This window comes from Pteronotus mesoamericanus, unplaced genomic scaffold, assembly GCF_021234165.1.
Source record: "Pteronotus mesoamericanus isolate MK-2021 breed Mesoamerican mustached bat unplaced genomic scaffold, CSHL_Meso_final scaffold_651, whole genome shotgun sequence".
Taxonomy (NCBI): Eukaryota; Metazoa; Chordata; class Mammalia; order Chiroptera; family Mormoopidae; genus Pteronotus; species Pteronotus mesoamericanus.
The window spans coordinates 22,769,140-22,784,996 of NW_026555325.1; the positions used below are offsets into that span (position 1 = coordinate 22,769,140).

The following is a 15,857-nucleotide window of genomic DNA, read 5'->3' on the forward strand; positions in this document are numbered from 1 at the left end:
AGGATCTTAACATTCAACTACAGAGAACTATATTCCTACACGTCTGTAACAGAACTCGCTTATCACGGTCCTGCCTGGGCCGAGGCGGCAGCCCCGTCAGAGGCGTCCGGCTAGAGGAAGAGAGATGCACGTACCCCACTGGGTGCGTGAGGAACAGGACCTAAGCCTGAAATAAAACCAAATCAATATTATAACAAGCTGCTTAGTGAGATCTTGATTCTAAGTTGGGAATTTATTTTAAGATAAAGCTTCCTCACAAAAACAACCTGAATGGGGAGCAACCTCCTTTGTTTTGTTTTGTTTTTTGGCCTAAAATCTTTCTGTATGCTCAATTAATATTACCTAATAAAGGCATCTTTATTTATTAGCATGTTTACTTGCTCTTTTGTTAGTTCCTGCTGAGGAAGAAACACAAGCAAGCGTGCACACCTATTCTGTATTTCATCTGACAGCACATCTCTTTAGGAGTCAATTTCTGGGATACATGGTGTTTAATTGCAGGGCTCACTGTAGAGGAAGTAGTGGGGTTCATCCCGATTCTGAAATGCTATGGTTTCAAGGGCTGACAACTGACACTCATTTTCCTCTGGATTATATCCTCTTATAAAGTAAATCATTTTGTCAAATAGAAAGCAGCTTATTCTAATCCAGGTATCCAAGCTGCATAGCATTCGACTTAAATTTCATTATAAATGTTCAAAAGTTTAAGACACACAAAAATGTAGCACTGATTTGTGGTCAGCAAGTAGTCACACTCTTGAGGAATCCTGATGGTACAAACCTGGTAGGCAGATACAGGAGACGCAATATAGGGTGTGATGGAAGTTTGAGTGATCATTCGGTTTGCAGCAATACTGTACGGTGAAGGGTAAAATCTAGAACAAACACAAAAGCCTTCATTAAGTAATCCTTTAAGTAGAATATTTCATGGAACAAACGTCTGATATTTTCCACCTTCACATTTTCCCTGAAGCCATTATGTATTTATCTTAATGACATACCCGTTCTGTATAGCAGCTGTGGTTGGGTCATAAGTAAGTGTCATTCCAGCCTATGGGAATGAAAAAGAAAGAGAAACTTCTGCAAAGGCACGATTACAAAATTCCATTTTGTAGAGTCATGGCAACATAAAACAGTGACAGTTTAGTAGCATTTCATAACATTAGGGGTTTCTGTTGGGCAAACATAGTCATAAACTCGGTTATGAGAATTAAACTCTAGATCTGCACTGTCCCATGCAATAACCATTAGCCACATGCAGTTATTAAAAATTAAATAAAAAAATTGAGTCTCTCCAGCATATAAGCTACATATGAAGTGTTTAAATAGCCACATGTGGCTACTGGTTATCATTGGGCAGATTCTAGAGCATTTCTACTGGATGGCACTCACCTACATGTTCTTGAATCAGTGTGATACTTTCAAAAACAAACAATTTTTTGAAAATAAACATGGGAAAATGGAAGCCTAACATTTTTATTAAGAAATTGAGCTTTTTTAAGTAAAAATAATATTATTGAAAAGAATTAGGCAAAAACAAAAACAAAAAAACCTCCATGGCAAATATACTATTAATTTTAATCATATTATTTAGAATGATTTCTGAGTAATTGTAAATGTTAAACCTTTCTAAAATTCCTTAACATTTGAAGTGCTCTTTTCCTTTATGTATAGTTAACTAGTCAATATAGCTGTTTCCACCATCTACCTGTCCATCTGGCAAATCGTCACTCTCTTAGCACTATGTCCACTGGGCAGAGTTTTAATTGGACATTAACTGGATTAAGTTATAATACTTTAGTAACTGGTCACACAGGCTTTCACAACTATACACCCACACTGAAGTTTTAAGAAAGAACTTACAAGTCTCACCTCTCCTTCTCTATGCCACGGTCTCCCATTGGGGATGTACTTGTTTGGGTTCTGCCTCTTCTTCTGTCCTCCGTCTGCAAACTTACACAATAAAGGTTCTGTAGGAGCTAAATAAACAGAGAAATAACATGAGACCAAAATTCTATGTATATACAAATGACAAACTGTAACTGAGTTTCTTTTGTAACAGGAGTAGTGTGTTACAAGGGAACTGATAGTACTTCAAGGTAAAAGTTTACTCAGACCCTTTTAAGATTACCCATTGGTGAAAAATATATTAATTATCATTTTCAAACCAGAGTGTAATGAAAACATTTGAAGAGCTATTCTGAGGAAGCATAGGGGTTTTTTGATTCACTTCTGCCACCTAAGTGCAGATACACATTGTTTTTTCATCCTGGGCCCTCTGCAATTCCACCTCTATAAATCTCCCAATGTAAATATGGTTATGCCATCCTCTCCTCCCCCGTTAAAAATGCTGCCACAGTTTCCCATATAATTTCTTAGGCCTTCGTTTTCCCAGAAGAAACCAAGTTCCCCCTTACACCCCTCGCATGTATTTTTACTCAGAGCGTTTATAACAACCAGTGAGCGTGCTGATCTGCTTGGTGTCTGTTTCCTCTCTAGAGTGTAAGCTTCATGGAGCAGTGACAGCCATTTCATTCATCACTGTATCCCCAGTGCCTAAGGGTCTGGCACATTGTAGGCACTTATTATATCTTGGTTCAATCAGTGAATGAATCAAGTAGGTCTCCTTAGTTTATTTCTGGGATACAGCATTGAAGATAGCTGTAGTAAAAAAGCTGAAAACAAGTGAACACCCTATTTGAAGGTTCTTCTGTGCCTTTAACCATCCCACTCGGTGTTGCTATTGTGTATGTCCACGTCATAAGAAGATCCAAAGAACAACTCAAGAAACATAGGAAAGCAAAAGATGCAGAGATACTCTCACAGGGATACATAAACATTAGCTATTTAAAAAAAAGGCGGGGTGGAGGGGGGAGACAAAGACAGAGACACAGTGGCAGAGGAGGCCACCCATGACTTTGCTTTGCTTTTCCATAATGGAAATAGCAGTGTATTCCTGAAAATGGTGCATGTTTCTGTATGATTCTAGTTAACGCAATAGAGGCAATCACACCTTCCTGTCTGGTTCTCATTCTGTCCTTTGTCTACTACAGAACTGTGATTACTACTTTCAAGTTCTATTTCAAAGTTAAATAACCATGAAGAGAAAAATATTACTTGTGGGAAATTTACTCCTTTCTCCTTTGCCTCTTATTATCCTAATTGATCTCTTATTTTATATCACTATTACCCACCCACTAATGACAGGGTGAAAGCAACAGTGTCTCTCAACACTTCTCTGCCAAAATACAAAACACAACAAAAAATTTCACTGTAAGTTCTCCTTGGTGTGCTTTCAAGGCCATGATTTGGCTCTCTCTTCTCCTCTCCCAGGTGGGACCCGCCCCAGAGGATGACAGTTGCACTGTGGGTACCAAGAGGTGAGAATACCTTGCGCCTCGGCCCTACCTTTCACAAAGGGGTCCTTCGTTTTCCTTCGGATTCCAACCACACCCCATACCCTCCAAGTTCACCAAACAAGGAACTTCCATTTAAGGCAAACTGGGTGTGACAGGAGACGGATCGGGCCAAATCCTAGGTAGTGGACGAGTTACTCTTTTTGTTTTTCAAAAAAAAAAAAAAAAGTATTGGCTTATGGAAATTTCTTCCCTTACCAACATTCACAGCAGGTAAAGTACAAAGATGTAAAGAAGCAAGAGAGCTTTCCTATCACTGATGATGCTCTTAATACTATAGCTGGGCCATTTAGGGACAGATGGAAACTAGGACCAAGAGAATACACACCTCAAAGCAGAGGAGGGGATAAAAAAATGCAAACCCCGCTGAGAGTAAGGAGAGTACCCATGGGTTCTGACCTTGGATGTCTCACCTTGACTTTAAGAATAGACCAAGAACTCAGACAAAAGGAAGCAAGATCTTATTCTCCACAGATCAAGAAAGGTCCTTTTGGCATTAAATGTTTTCTTCAATGACATCTGAGGTATGAGGATTTTGCCTTCCCATAATCTCATAGAGCATGAGACAGATAAATTCTGTGGTGCTGGCACTTTGTGAGACTTCATTTTAAGGAAATGCTTTTATCTACAGGCATTACAAAGACTAGCTCCTGGACTGAAGTTTAATTAAAAAAAAAAAAAGTTTATTTGTAGGTAGATGTGAATGAAAGCAGTTGGTAGCAATCCCTGGTGAGCGGAGAGATGCCACATTTGTTGATAGGCCAAGTGTCCCTATCTATGGTAAGGTGCTTCTAACACATTTCCATTTACCTAGACCACTGTCTGTCAAAGAAAAACAACCCCGGGCAACAACAAAGTCTGCTAAAAACATATAGGAATGCCCCAGTATTCCATGTGAAACAATATCACATCAAATTCTAACAGCTTTCTACAATTAAAAGTCCCTTTGGCCTATTTAGCAGTCGAATTCTTTATTTATTTATTTTTTTTGAGTGCCTACTAAGTATAAGGTACAGTGTTAAGAACAAGGGATACAGTGGCGGATAAAACAGACTTGTAAACTGATGGGGATGAGAGTGTACCCAACCTTATGGAAACCCATTTAATCATTTATGGGACAGAGCACTGATTTTAAAGATGTTTAAAAAAAATGCCGCCCAGAAGCAAAATACTTCTGATACAGGAAGAGCTCTATTTCTTTTACAGCTGCTGCTCTGTGCACTTGGATGACATAATAATAAAGTGTTTAACCCTGTAAGTTCTTGATGTCTTATTCATTACAGAGATTGTACCATGTGCTCCAGGAATAACTACATGCTACCATTAAGCTGAACAAGGGTTAGATGATTTCAATTAGATTTTTGAATCGAAAAACAAATACACACCTATGTCTATCGTGGCCCACATGCTTTTAAGTGTGTGCAAGATTGTTACAAAATGAGATTCTTATTTGACTGGCATATCTTGTAGCTCAGCCCAAACCAGGGAATAATCCAGTTTGCATTTTGGAGCCTAATGCACAGGTTCCAGGTTAAAGATTTGGAGACGTTATGCGATGTCAGCCTGTTCTACAGACCTGGCTTCAGGTGGCCTCCCCGATTGTTCCTTTTAGAAGGGACACATTGAAGAGGGCTAACATGCAGAAAAGGAAGTGCCATGAGTACTAGTAATATGACTATTCTCAGTAGGTAAGTTTGGGTATATTAAGTTTAAAAAATTAGTGTGAACTGTATGATCACTTTTCTAGATTTGCTACTCTGTACCTATTGCACAAAACAGTAATTGCAGAAAGTTCTAACTGACTTAGGATTTAAGATATATTCCTCGGTTAAAATGATACAACCATTATATAAAGTTACCCCAATCAATTTATTTCACCAAATATGCAGAGTATCCTAAGCTGAATTTCCCCTTCATTAGTCTTTTGGGTTTGTAAAGGGAGTGCCTCAGATTTTACCCCAGTCAACATTCTGTAAAATGCAGCATCCTCAACAGAAGCTTCTCTGCCAGTTGTGGAAAACTAACCCATGCAGCAACTATACTAGCTTTCTTTCTGATTATATCACCTACTTTGAAAATGCCTCGACCAACACCATGCAAGTAAATATCTGGAGCTTTTCCTTTAAAAATTTCAACCCAAGGACCCAAACATCTTCTTCTTCTCTTTTTTTGGTGACATATTTCAGGTCAGAGTCTCTTCTTATCATCCAAAACAGGGAAGTTATTTTCTTGTTCATCAAAACCCACAGGAACATGTACCTCCAAAAGCTTAACTACTGTTGTACACCATCCGCACGCAATGCCACAGATGCAAACACTGACCTGAGCTTTTCTGGAACATCTTAAGAGCCACCTAGGGTAACTGCATTACTGGATTCTCCAGTGTGCCTTCCAACAGGGCATTGCAAGTGGGACGATCTTTTACAGCTGCCTGACTTTGTGGCACTAACCACACTGCCGCTAAGGGACATGAGCCACCCACCCAGGTGATCCCCATGACGACTCCCTGCACATCTGCAGCAAGGAGTTTGTTTATCTATCTTTTAAAGCTCAAACGCTATAGTGATTTATGCTCAAATATCTTCCCTTGACACCCACACTAAAAATCGCATCTAGAACGCCCACTTTGACTAAGCACTAAGCTTACAATTCGACCTCCTGGAAGTTTTCCTCACACATCTAATCAAGTGGCTCAGAGGACTCAAGGTCTCCATTGTCTGTAACACAGTGGACCTTTTTCTCACTGTGTTCTCCATGTTCTAACGGCTGGAGAAATTGCTACTTCTAAAGTCCGATTTTTCTAGTTATGTAGTATTCTATTCCAATCAACATTCTATGAAACGTAAACTGCCCTTGATAGAAGCTTTTCCATCAGTTGTGGAAAACTAGTCCACTCAGCAACTGTAATTAGCTTTATTTCTGATAAAGTTGTGTACTTTCAAAAATTCCTCAACTAAGAACATGCAAGGAAAAATCTGGGGCTCTTGTTTTAAAAAATTCAACCTAAGGATTCAACAGAAATTATCCTTTTTTTCCCTGGTGTGTGTGTGCATGAATGGCGTCCCTTCCCATTTTGGCCCCTTGGTTTCTAACCAAACCCTGCGGTCCTGCTCAGAGAGGATGCAGGGCTCCACACTCTGCAGATGCCTCTTCCCACACCTCGTTGGTGGGTTTCTGCCTCTCCTTTCCTGACCCTTACAGAGTGTCCCCGTCTCCCACTCAGCTTTACCTCTCAGTAAGATAATGATGTAACAGCATTAATGTCAGATTAAATAAAAAACGAAAATGTAATCCTTTCCCATCACTCTAACATAAATATTTTACTATTCTATGTTTCTAAGTCTATATGTATTTTTTCATATTTGCAACATTAGGTCCTTTTCTTCTGCTGTAAGCATGGTGGACCTTCCCGTACCTTTTTTATAGTCATTAAAAAATGGTCACATAATATGCTCTATTTGAAAAGGGATCATGTCTACGGCCATACCACCCTGAATGTGCCCAATCTCGTCTGAAAAGGGATCACGATCACATAGAGTTTCTTTGTTGTTATAACACTGTGTGTATATCTCTGTGTGTGTTATTTATCTCCCCAATCTCAGTGCTAACAGCTATACTGGTGGTCAGATTGCACAGTGGTTAGAATACCAGCTCTAGATTAGTATCCCTTCGAAATGTGGCTTTGCCATTTACTAGCTAGTGACTCTGGGCAAGCTATTTAATATTTCTGGTTTCATAATCTGTGAAATGGGGACAGCAATAGTACTTACTTCAGAAGGCAGTTACGATTAACATGCAGAGTGCTTGAACAGCTCAATTAATATTAGCTATTATTATTACTATGGTAACAGGAAGAGCTCACATTTTAATTATGGGTCCTCATCTTGCCTTTGAATTATTAAGATAAGTTCTCAGGAGAGGGACTTTGGTTCAGAAGTTATAAACATTGCTAGGGACTAGCCTGTTGTCCATGAGATTCGACTCTGTGCGATTTAACCAGATGGCAAGGGTTGCTGCCTTGGCTTTGCACAGTGGGAGAAATGTTCAAGTTGTAGTTAAAGAGGAAGTTATTGGCAAATGCCTTTTACAAAACTGTTTCGTAGTAACACCTCCACCCTCCGCCCAAGGTCTTTATGCTTTAATAAAATTTGTCTCCATTACTTATGGTTCCTCTCTGTGGGAAGCTGATGGTGCAAAGGTTTTACACCTCATTCGAGGAGCCTGCTGCAGGTTGGATGTGATCGATGGTGGCAACCACGCCGGAAGGCATCCCCATCGTAAGCCTGGCATGCCACTCAGAGCGTCTTCTGCTAAAGCACTGGCACCTTTCCAGTTGTGGTCCCCTGTCACATTTTATAAGCTAGGCTAGACTTTCCCTCCTTGGCGGAGAATGAGTTTGAACTTTAGATCTGCAAGAAAGCTACAAGCCCACAGGCCGCGCAGACTGTTGCGGACTTGTGGCCTTTGTGGTAAGCGTTGCTCCTGAGAGTGCAGCCCTTGGAGAGGACGTCTCAACGGCACGGGCGCAGAAACTGCTCTACTGTGCGCCGTGGGCAAGGGAGACATGAGCAGATCCCAACCCCCAAGGTATGATCACGTTGTCCTACAAGTACCAGGAGCACTGACGGTGTCTTGCAATAATTCTTTGTCCTACAGCTGCCAAAACTTTCTGTTTTTACAGGGTAACAATGCTTAAGACAAGCATTCAGGGAAAAAACGGGCAATAAAAACCCTTGAAAGATGTCTAGTCTTTTTACTAGAGTCATAATTTTTCTTCTAAATGTTACCTTTTCCACCTCCTGGCACAGGATAATGCCCTAATAATATCACCTATACACACAGAGTTATGAAATGTAGTCAGAGCAGTTTTCAAGCCCTGCTGGGCACAGACCCAATCGGAAGAGTCAAAGCAACGCAGAAAGCAGATGTAAAACAAGCTAAGGTCTTTGGACGGAGTCGGCCAGCAGTCACATAGGCACTTCCCTGGAGCTCCTCCTCATCACAGACGAAGCTCTGGGCGGTGGGCAGAGTGATGTCGGCAAAACACTGAGAATCTAACAAGCTCTCACGTATCCAGTGACTAGACGCTTTCTTTCTTTTTTTTTTAACTTTCTGCCTTTAGCACATAGGAACTTATTCAGACTCCATTAATGTCATGGAAAGGTCTAGAAAGAGAGATGGGCGGTCACATTGCCTCCTGCACCACAGAAACCCTCTGTGGCACGCGCACGCGTCTCCTACAGAAGCAAAACAACAGGAGCAGGACAGGCAGCCCTAGGAGAGTTGCAGCTAATGTACCACAGGCACCAGTCTTCTCCGAGACCATACTTTCTTCCAGAAAGGTCCTGGAAGAGTTGTTTTTTAGACAAGTCTCTGAATCGTGACCATAGTGAGAGTGTTTTTGCCTTGAGAACGTCTCCTAATCTGGACATCAGCTCTACCCAACTAAGACATCCCAACCCTTGTCTCCAACACTCATTTTGTGCGACACCACCACCATACTAATTCTCCATAATGGAATTGTTATCAAGTAAATATTAAGTAGTGTTTTAAAACCCCTACAGAAACAAGTCGGTGCTTTTACCCTGGTTGGGGGCCCTCTAAGCAAATCTGACTTCCTGGAAACCAGCTGCACTCAACACCAAAGTAAATCCAAATAAAGGAAAATGCTTCAACATTTTTGGGAAAAAATGAGAGACTGGGTGGGTAAGGACAGAAGGAAAGGCCTTATGAACAGTTATTTTTCTCCAACAGACACTGTATTGCACATTTAAAGAAGAATTTGCTATAAAAACGATAAAGCCTCTTTGAAAATATGGAAAGATTAGACACAAAAGCGCTGATTTTTAAAAAGCAATTTCAGAATACAGATCACATTACATTGTGATGTGGATTTTTACAGAACTACAAGCATGTGCTACATTCTGTAGCATCTCCCGGGCCAGGGCGGGGTATGTCTGGCACGGGGCGGGGGAGGAACCCAGTCACATCATCCTGCCATGAGGAGGGTGTTGGCAGAAGGACGGGTGGCATACGAGATGTGACAACTCATGTGGGTAGTTGACCTCCTTCTGCTAAGCCACCTACGGACTTTCTTAAGAGTGTCACAGTGAAGATGGGTTCACTGTTCAGTTTGTTAATTTTCATTAAGTGTCTTTTGGAAACTGTCTAACATGGGTTTCTTTTCTGTACTTGGCTCCAATGTCACAGGCAACTTGCCAGCCGTGCAAGAATCTGACAGAAACCATCCTGGATAATTCTGCCTATGCTGGCTAAGCAACTTGCATCATTAAATAAACCATCCTCTGACTGTATTTATGAAATGTTATGTCTGCCTAGCAATGAGCCACATTATTTAAACATTAAAGTGGAGGCTCATTCAATTTACCCTCGCCTGACAACAGTTTTGTTTTCAGTTGGTTCTACTGAAAGTAATTATATGCACTCCGTGGAGAGGCCACGTCAAGGAGCAGCCACTCAGGTAATTGGAGGGGGAGAGTAGCACCTAACACGCAGACTGCCGGTCCTACAGAATTCTCGTATCGTGTTTGCAGAAAAGGGAGAAAAACAAGATGGTAAGTGCTTCAAATTTTGTTGTGGGTTCTCAAATCCACTGGGGACTTGTTTTGGGAAAAGGCTGTGTTCACTGGGACAGGGTGCTTCCCAGAATACACTTCAAACCCATGACTAAAGGTAGTTCAACCTTGTTTATATGCAAAAAGGTATCCACAAAGGCTCTCAAAAGAGCCACGGTTATCGTGACGAGTGCCACATGAAAAATGCTCTTAGAGCCCACTCAGTGACCTCTACTATCACAGGGCGCCGCACGGGCTTTCTGTGCCAGGCACAGAATTCAAAATACAACACAGCCTCTAGGGGCAGCCAAAGGGTGGGAACCCTTTGTAATCTAGGTGGGAACCAAGACTAACGCACAGGAGAAGTCATTAAACATTAGGAAATGGCATAAAATTAACTCTGATTCAGAACAGAGAGAATGGCTCGACTGCAGAGTCCCCCCGCTCCCTGCCCCTGCAAAGAGTGACGATCTCAATGGAAAAGGAATCCTCTGTTCCTTCTGTCCCTTTTGACATTTGGCACACATGGGAAGAAACCATTTTCTAACTGGTTGCAAGGTAGAAAGAATCCTAGAATCATTTACATGTAGTTTGGAAATCGAGGTCTTTTTTTTTTCCTTGAATGGATGGGACCAACAATCCTAAAACCCACTTTAAAAACAACAAAACAACAACAAACTAGTTAAATGATACAACCATGTACTCCTTTGGAGAAAAGGAAACTGTCCAAGCTCGGTCTGGGACACTGAAATCTACTTCACTCAGGGAACTGGTAAAGCTTCTCACAGACTGGTAACACCAAAAACAAACGTGTGCTGGGACGCTCTTCCTTCTCCCACTTCGCTGTGCGCGGGAATACGCTAGGCAAGCCAGGAAGTCACAGGTGGGTGCGTCAGCAGCCCTTCACAGGGACTAATGCCTGGGGCCTGGACAGCGCAGAGGACGACCCAGGGAAGGGAGCAAAACGCGAGGGTCAGCTGGGCACGGGGAGAACGTGGAGGCCGCGCAGCGCAGGGTTTGCAGAACGTTTGGAGGGTAAAAACATGCCCTTTTTTCTTTGAATTCCAGTGTTGTTGATGGAAGAAAAAACTAACTTAACAAAAAGGAAGCTCTTTCACAAGGCTGAGCTCCTTGGAATAGTTTACTTCCATTCTTAGAGCTTACCCTCCAAACCTGTGCCTGTAGACAGTTCAAGCTCACGTACAGCCATGCAAACTGAGCTGTGAGGTTTTAGCATTACCAGATGAATGTAGTCTGTGGTATTTCATGTGCTTACAGAAAGGTTTTCTATGAAGTGAGTGAGACTCAACAGGATACAAACAATTAAAGTGAATCTCTAATAATGATTAGCCATTTGGGTAAAGATGGAACTTTGGAGCTATAGCAGAATAAATACTGAACACCAGTTAAACTTCTGGTTTGTGGTCAGCCGCTAGTATGCTCGCTTGTGAACAGGTAGTATTAGTGAATAGTGTAGTGAAATTTACACAAAACCAATGAATGTTGACTGTTGCTCAGTATGGTGTAAATACTATGCTAGGTGTGAAAATAGATAAGAGTTTCTGCCTTAGAAGACCCTTCAATTTAATGGACTGACACATGTAAACATGTTAAATGCTGTGATACGGGTGGGTGTCCTCAGGGCACCAAGCACACAGAGGGAACCCACGTGGACCAGAGGAGGCCCTTCCAGGGCCTTGAACAGTCTTGAAGGGTGAGGTGGGGACAGCCAGATTAAAGGGCACCAAAGGGACCCGAGTAACTGGAAAGCACGTAAGAACTGAAGCAGCACGGTGCGTCTGGAATGCAGATGGTAGTGCAGTGTGGCAGGAGGAGAAATAGTACGGCTGGGAGCAGAGCTGGGCAGCACTAAAGAACAAGCCAATGGCATCCAAGGAACCCTGGCTCTTTCTTCCAGGGGTATGTGCGAAGGGCAGGGCCACGGCTTTTAGTGGTGAAATGACACAAGGGCCTTTAATATTTTATCTAAGTCCCCTGGCTGCAGTCAGGGATGCCATCTGAGAGAGGAAGGGCTAGAGATAGGGCAAACAGTCAGGAGGCCATGAGAATGGCCTAGGTGAGAGGTAAGGGGTTCACCTAGACAGTGGTAGGGGGATAGAGGGGAGACGGTAGATTCTGGGAATAATCAGGGAGAAAATGCAAGGGCCTGAAAAACTTGGTATGTGAGAGATGATAAATGGAGGGGTTGGGGGAGCCCAGGATACTCAGTCCCGGGTTTCTGCTTTGGGTGCCTGGGTGGATACTGGTTACACTCACATAGGAAAGGAAAACAGGAAGAGGAGCAGGATTAGGGGGAAAGGAGAGGATTCTGATTTGAAGTAGGTGCATGCGAGGTGACTGAGGCCAGGCAGCCTGAAACTCAGGGGGAAAGCCAGGACAAGAGATGAATGTTTGAGTCACCTGAATGTAAGTACGAGCTGGAACCTTGAGGGTGGATGAAATCTAGCAGAGTCATGAGCCAAAAATGGAATCCAGGGAAATACTAATAATTAAGGAGTAGCTAAAAGAAAAGAAGCCCACAAAAGACAGGAATTAACACAAAATGGGAAGAAACTAGAGAGACAGGTAAAATATCAAAGGAAGTCACATTTCAAGGATGAGTGAGGGACCAGCAGTACCAAGCGCAGCAGGCAGACCAACCATGGAAAAGACAGGAAAGCTCCAGGCTTGATCATCGGGAGGAAAGTGTTCAGAGTTGAATCGTGTTCTCTTTAGGCATACATAAAAAAGTTGGAGTCCTAACTCTCAGTACCTCAGAATGTGACCTTATTTAGACATAGAGTCTTTACAGTAAAATTAGGTCATAGGGGTGGGCCCGAATCCAATGACTGATGTCCTTATAAAAAAAGGACATTTGGATGCAGCTATAGACAGGCATAGAGAGAGAATGGCGTGAGAGGCAGAGGGAGAAGACAGCCATCTTTACAGGCCAAGGAGCATGGCTGCAACAGATCTTCCCTCACAGCCCTCAGGAGGAGCCAGCCTTGCGGGCACCTTGATCTTAGATTTCTAGCCTCCGGAACTCCGAGACAATGCATTTCTATCGTTTAGGCCAACGAATCTGTGGTATTTTGTCATGGCAGCCCTAGCAGACTAAGACAATACGTTTCCCTCAAGGAATTTCAGTTGTACACTATGGAGGGAAGTCAGATTGGAGAAAGTTGAGGTATAAATGAGAAGTGGGAAAGTGGATTACAATCTTACAAGGTTTATGTGAGAAGGAGCTAAAGAGCGCTTAGTTTAATTTAGTTTCAAGAGCACAGAGACCTCAACAATTGCCAACACAAATGAACAGATTTTTCTAGAAAACTATTAAAATGTACTTGCATAAAATAGTTCATAGTTTTGTGCTTTTAAAAACGTCTATTGTAGTTACGATCACAATTTTTGTTCCTAGTAATATTTGTGCATTTTCTCCCATTTTTCCACTAGTTTGTCAGACATGTCTTTAATTAAAAATAAAGGTTTTTGGTTTTGTTGAAAAAAAGAAAAAAAAAGCAAAAGACAAACTGAAATTCTAGGGAAGGGATAACTGGCAGAGCAGGCCTTGACAGGATGGGATCAAGGGCACAGGTTTGAACCCCTGGTCCTTGACACTTTAGGAGGGAGGGCCTCCTTGTTGGGAGGAAGCAGGAAGTTGATAATGGTGTTTCTGCTGGGTGGTTTCAATTTTATTCATCAAACAGGAAGTGAAGTTATCTGCGTAGAGTGGAGGGTGGAGTAGGGAAGGGACTAAGCAGGATGGTGAGTATTGAAAAGAACTGCTGCCAGGGCAGGGTGAGGAAGCTGAGTGAGGACCAGTGACTGCGGGGCTGGTCAAGCTGGACACAGCCTTTCCCTGCCTGGGTGTAACAGGAACAGGGAAGGTGGGCTGCTGTGGGACCAACCCACGCTCAGCATTCTGCCAAGCCCATGTGACCAAGGGACGGAGTACCAGGAAACTCAGGATGCTGCTAAAGAAACGGTTTTAGTGTTGAAAAGTGGAGAGTAAAGCCCTGGCCAGGGAGCTCAGTTGGTTAGAGCATCATCCTGATACACCAAGGTTGCAGGTTCAATCCCTGGTGAGGGCATAAACAAGAATGCACAGAAAAGTGGAACAACAAACTGATGTCTGTCTCTGTCTCTCATTCTCTCCTCTCTCCCTCCCCGCCCAAAAAAAATCAATCAATAAAAAATATATGTTAAAAAAAAAGGAGACCAGATGGGATGGGAAAGGAGGATCAATAAAAAGTGAAAATGGAAGAAGCCCTTTGTGTTGCAGATCAAGCTGAATGGGAGTTATTGGGTAGGATGTTGGAATGAAAAGCTACAGAGGTGCAGTGTTTCTGGTCATGACAACACAAGGCAGAGCAATGGGAGGAAGTGGACAGAAAGGCCATATGAGTTGAGGTCCAGACACTGTAAGGGGGTGTGGGTGGTAACAAAGGCAGGAGCTGGGTTGGAAAGTATCACAGTCCTCAGCAGCCAGACTGAATGCCAGATTTGTTGAGGATGGTGATGAGGTAGATTAGAGAACAGTTTAAATATCAAAGGAAGAGAAGCTTCTTATGGCTTTACAAGTCAGATCCTTACCAACGGGTCAGCTTCCATTCACATTTAAACACCCAATATCTGGAGAGAGGTGAATTATTAAGTCCTATTTGTAGATCCAAAGAAGTAAACTTTAAAGAGCTAAATGAAGGTTTTTTTCAGTTCTTTGATATGAGACCTCAGGTGCTAAAATTATACACATACTGTATAAAAAAAGACTACTGATAAAATTTTAGACAAACAGCATACCAGAAACTCCAGGTGGTGTCTTAATGAATTTCCCATTAAAATGACCAATAACGGCTTCACACTTTTCTGTTGATTCCATTCTATATTTATAAAAAAAAAACACAAATATTTAGAAATCTCTTAGTTTTCATTTTGTTCTGGGCATGTGAATACCTTCTTACAAGTTTAGTGAATACAAATGAAACCTAGCAAGAATGTGAATAAAAAGTGGGTTTATCCTATCTTTTATCTAACTTGCTTGCATACTTCCATAGTAAAATAAATATTAACGACTACATTCTGAATCACAAAAGAAGTAAATTATATCTAGAGGGTTTAAGACCAAGCATATCAAATGTACAATTTTTATCTACTTGTTGGAAAACGGACAATCAATACACAATAGCTTTGTTAGTCATGATATGGAATTAAAAACAAAAAATAGTTTAAAACACTAGTGTATTTACTGTTTGCTAGACTAGTTTAAAGATGGTCTTTCCTTTTACAAAGTCACAAAATGAAAGACTCAAAAGCTGTGATAAGAACTACTGTCAAGCAGAGGATATAGTACTTTATATGTTTTTTACATTTGCCACAAGTTTAACATTAAATTTAAGTCATTTACGTACCTTCCTAAAAATCTAGGCTTTAGAGGAGTAAATTAAAGGATAGAGCCTAACGTTACAACTTATTCTACATCTGCAGGGGGCTAAAACATTTGAGAAACATTTCAAGGAAACTGAATTATTTTGACTTATTTTTCTTTCACGGAAGGAACACTGAATTATCTATTCAAAATGTGCTACACTCCTGGACTATCCAGAGCAATAAACAGGTTTTAATAATAATAGTTTCACAAAGCAGTAAAATTTAACTGGATTCCATCTTTGGATATAGAAATAAAACTACCTGATCTGCTTTCAGAACACCCAGAGGTGACAAGTTTTAGGTGGCACTTAACTTTTCCTTGTTTCACTCGGATCCTTTTACCTCATCAAGTGCACACTGGAGATGCTGACCTTGGTGACTTTCAACTCTAGACCGCCTTAGTTGAATCATAAAATTATCCGGCCTACAGGAAGGGCGA

At 41.6% G+C, this 15,857-nt stretch overlaps 1 protein-coding gene across 8 annotated transcripts in view; it reads right to left on the reverse strand.

Moving 5' to 3' along the window:
• Nucleotides 1-15,857, reverse strand: part of RBMS1 (RNA binding motif single stranded interacting protein 1) — a 204,907-nt gene that overhangs the window by 11,604 nt on the left and 177,446 nt on the right. For 6 of the 8 annotated variants that reach the window (XM_054562552.1, XM_054562551.1, XM_054562546.1 and 3 more), the window contains exons 6-9: nucleotides 14,792-14,871; nucleotides 1,864-1,979; nucleotides 1,002-1,051; nucleotides 782-875 (exon numbers count right to left, since the gene is read on the reverse strand). In XM_054562552.1, coding sequence (XP_054418527.1) covers nucleotides 782-875; nucleotides 1,002-1,051; nucleotides 1,864-1,979; nucleotides 14,792-14,871 — 340 coding nt within the window. The remainder of the gene's footprint in view (nucleotides 1-781; nucleotides 876-1,001; nucleotides 1,052-1,863; nucleotides 1,980-14,791; nucleotides 14,872-15,857) is intronic. The other 2 variants (XM_054562554.1, XM_054562549.1) reach the window with 1 other exon arrangement.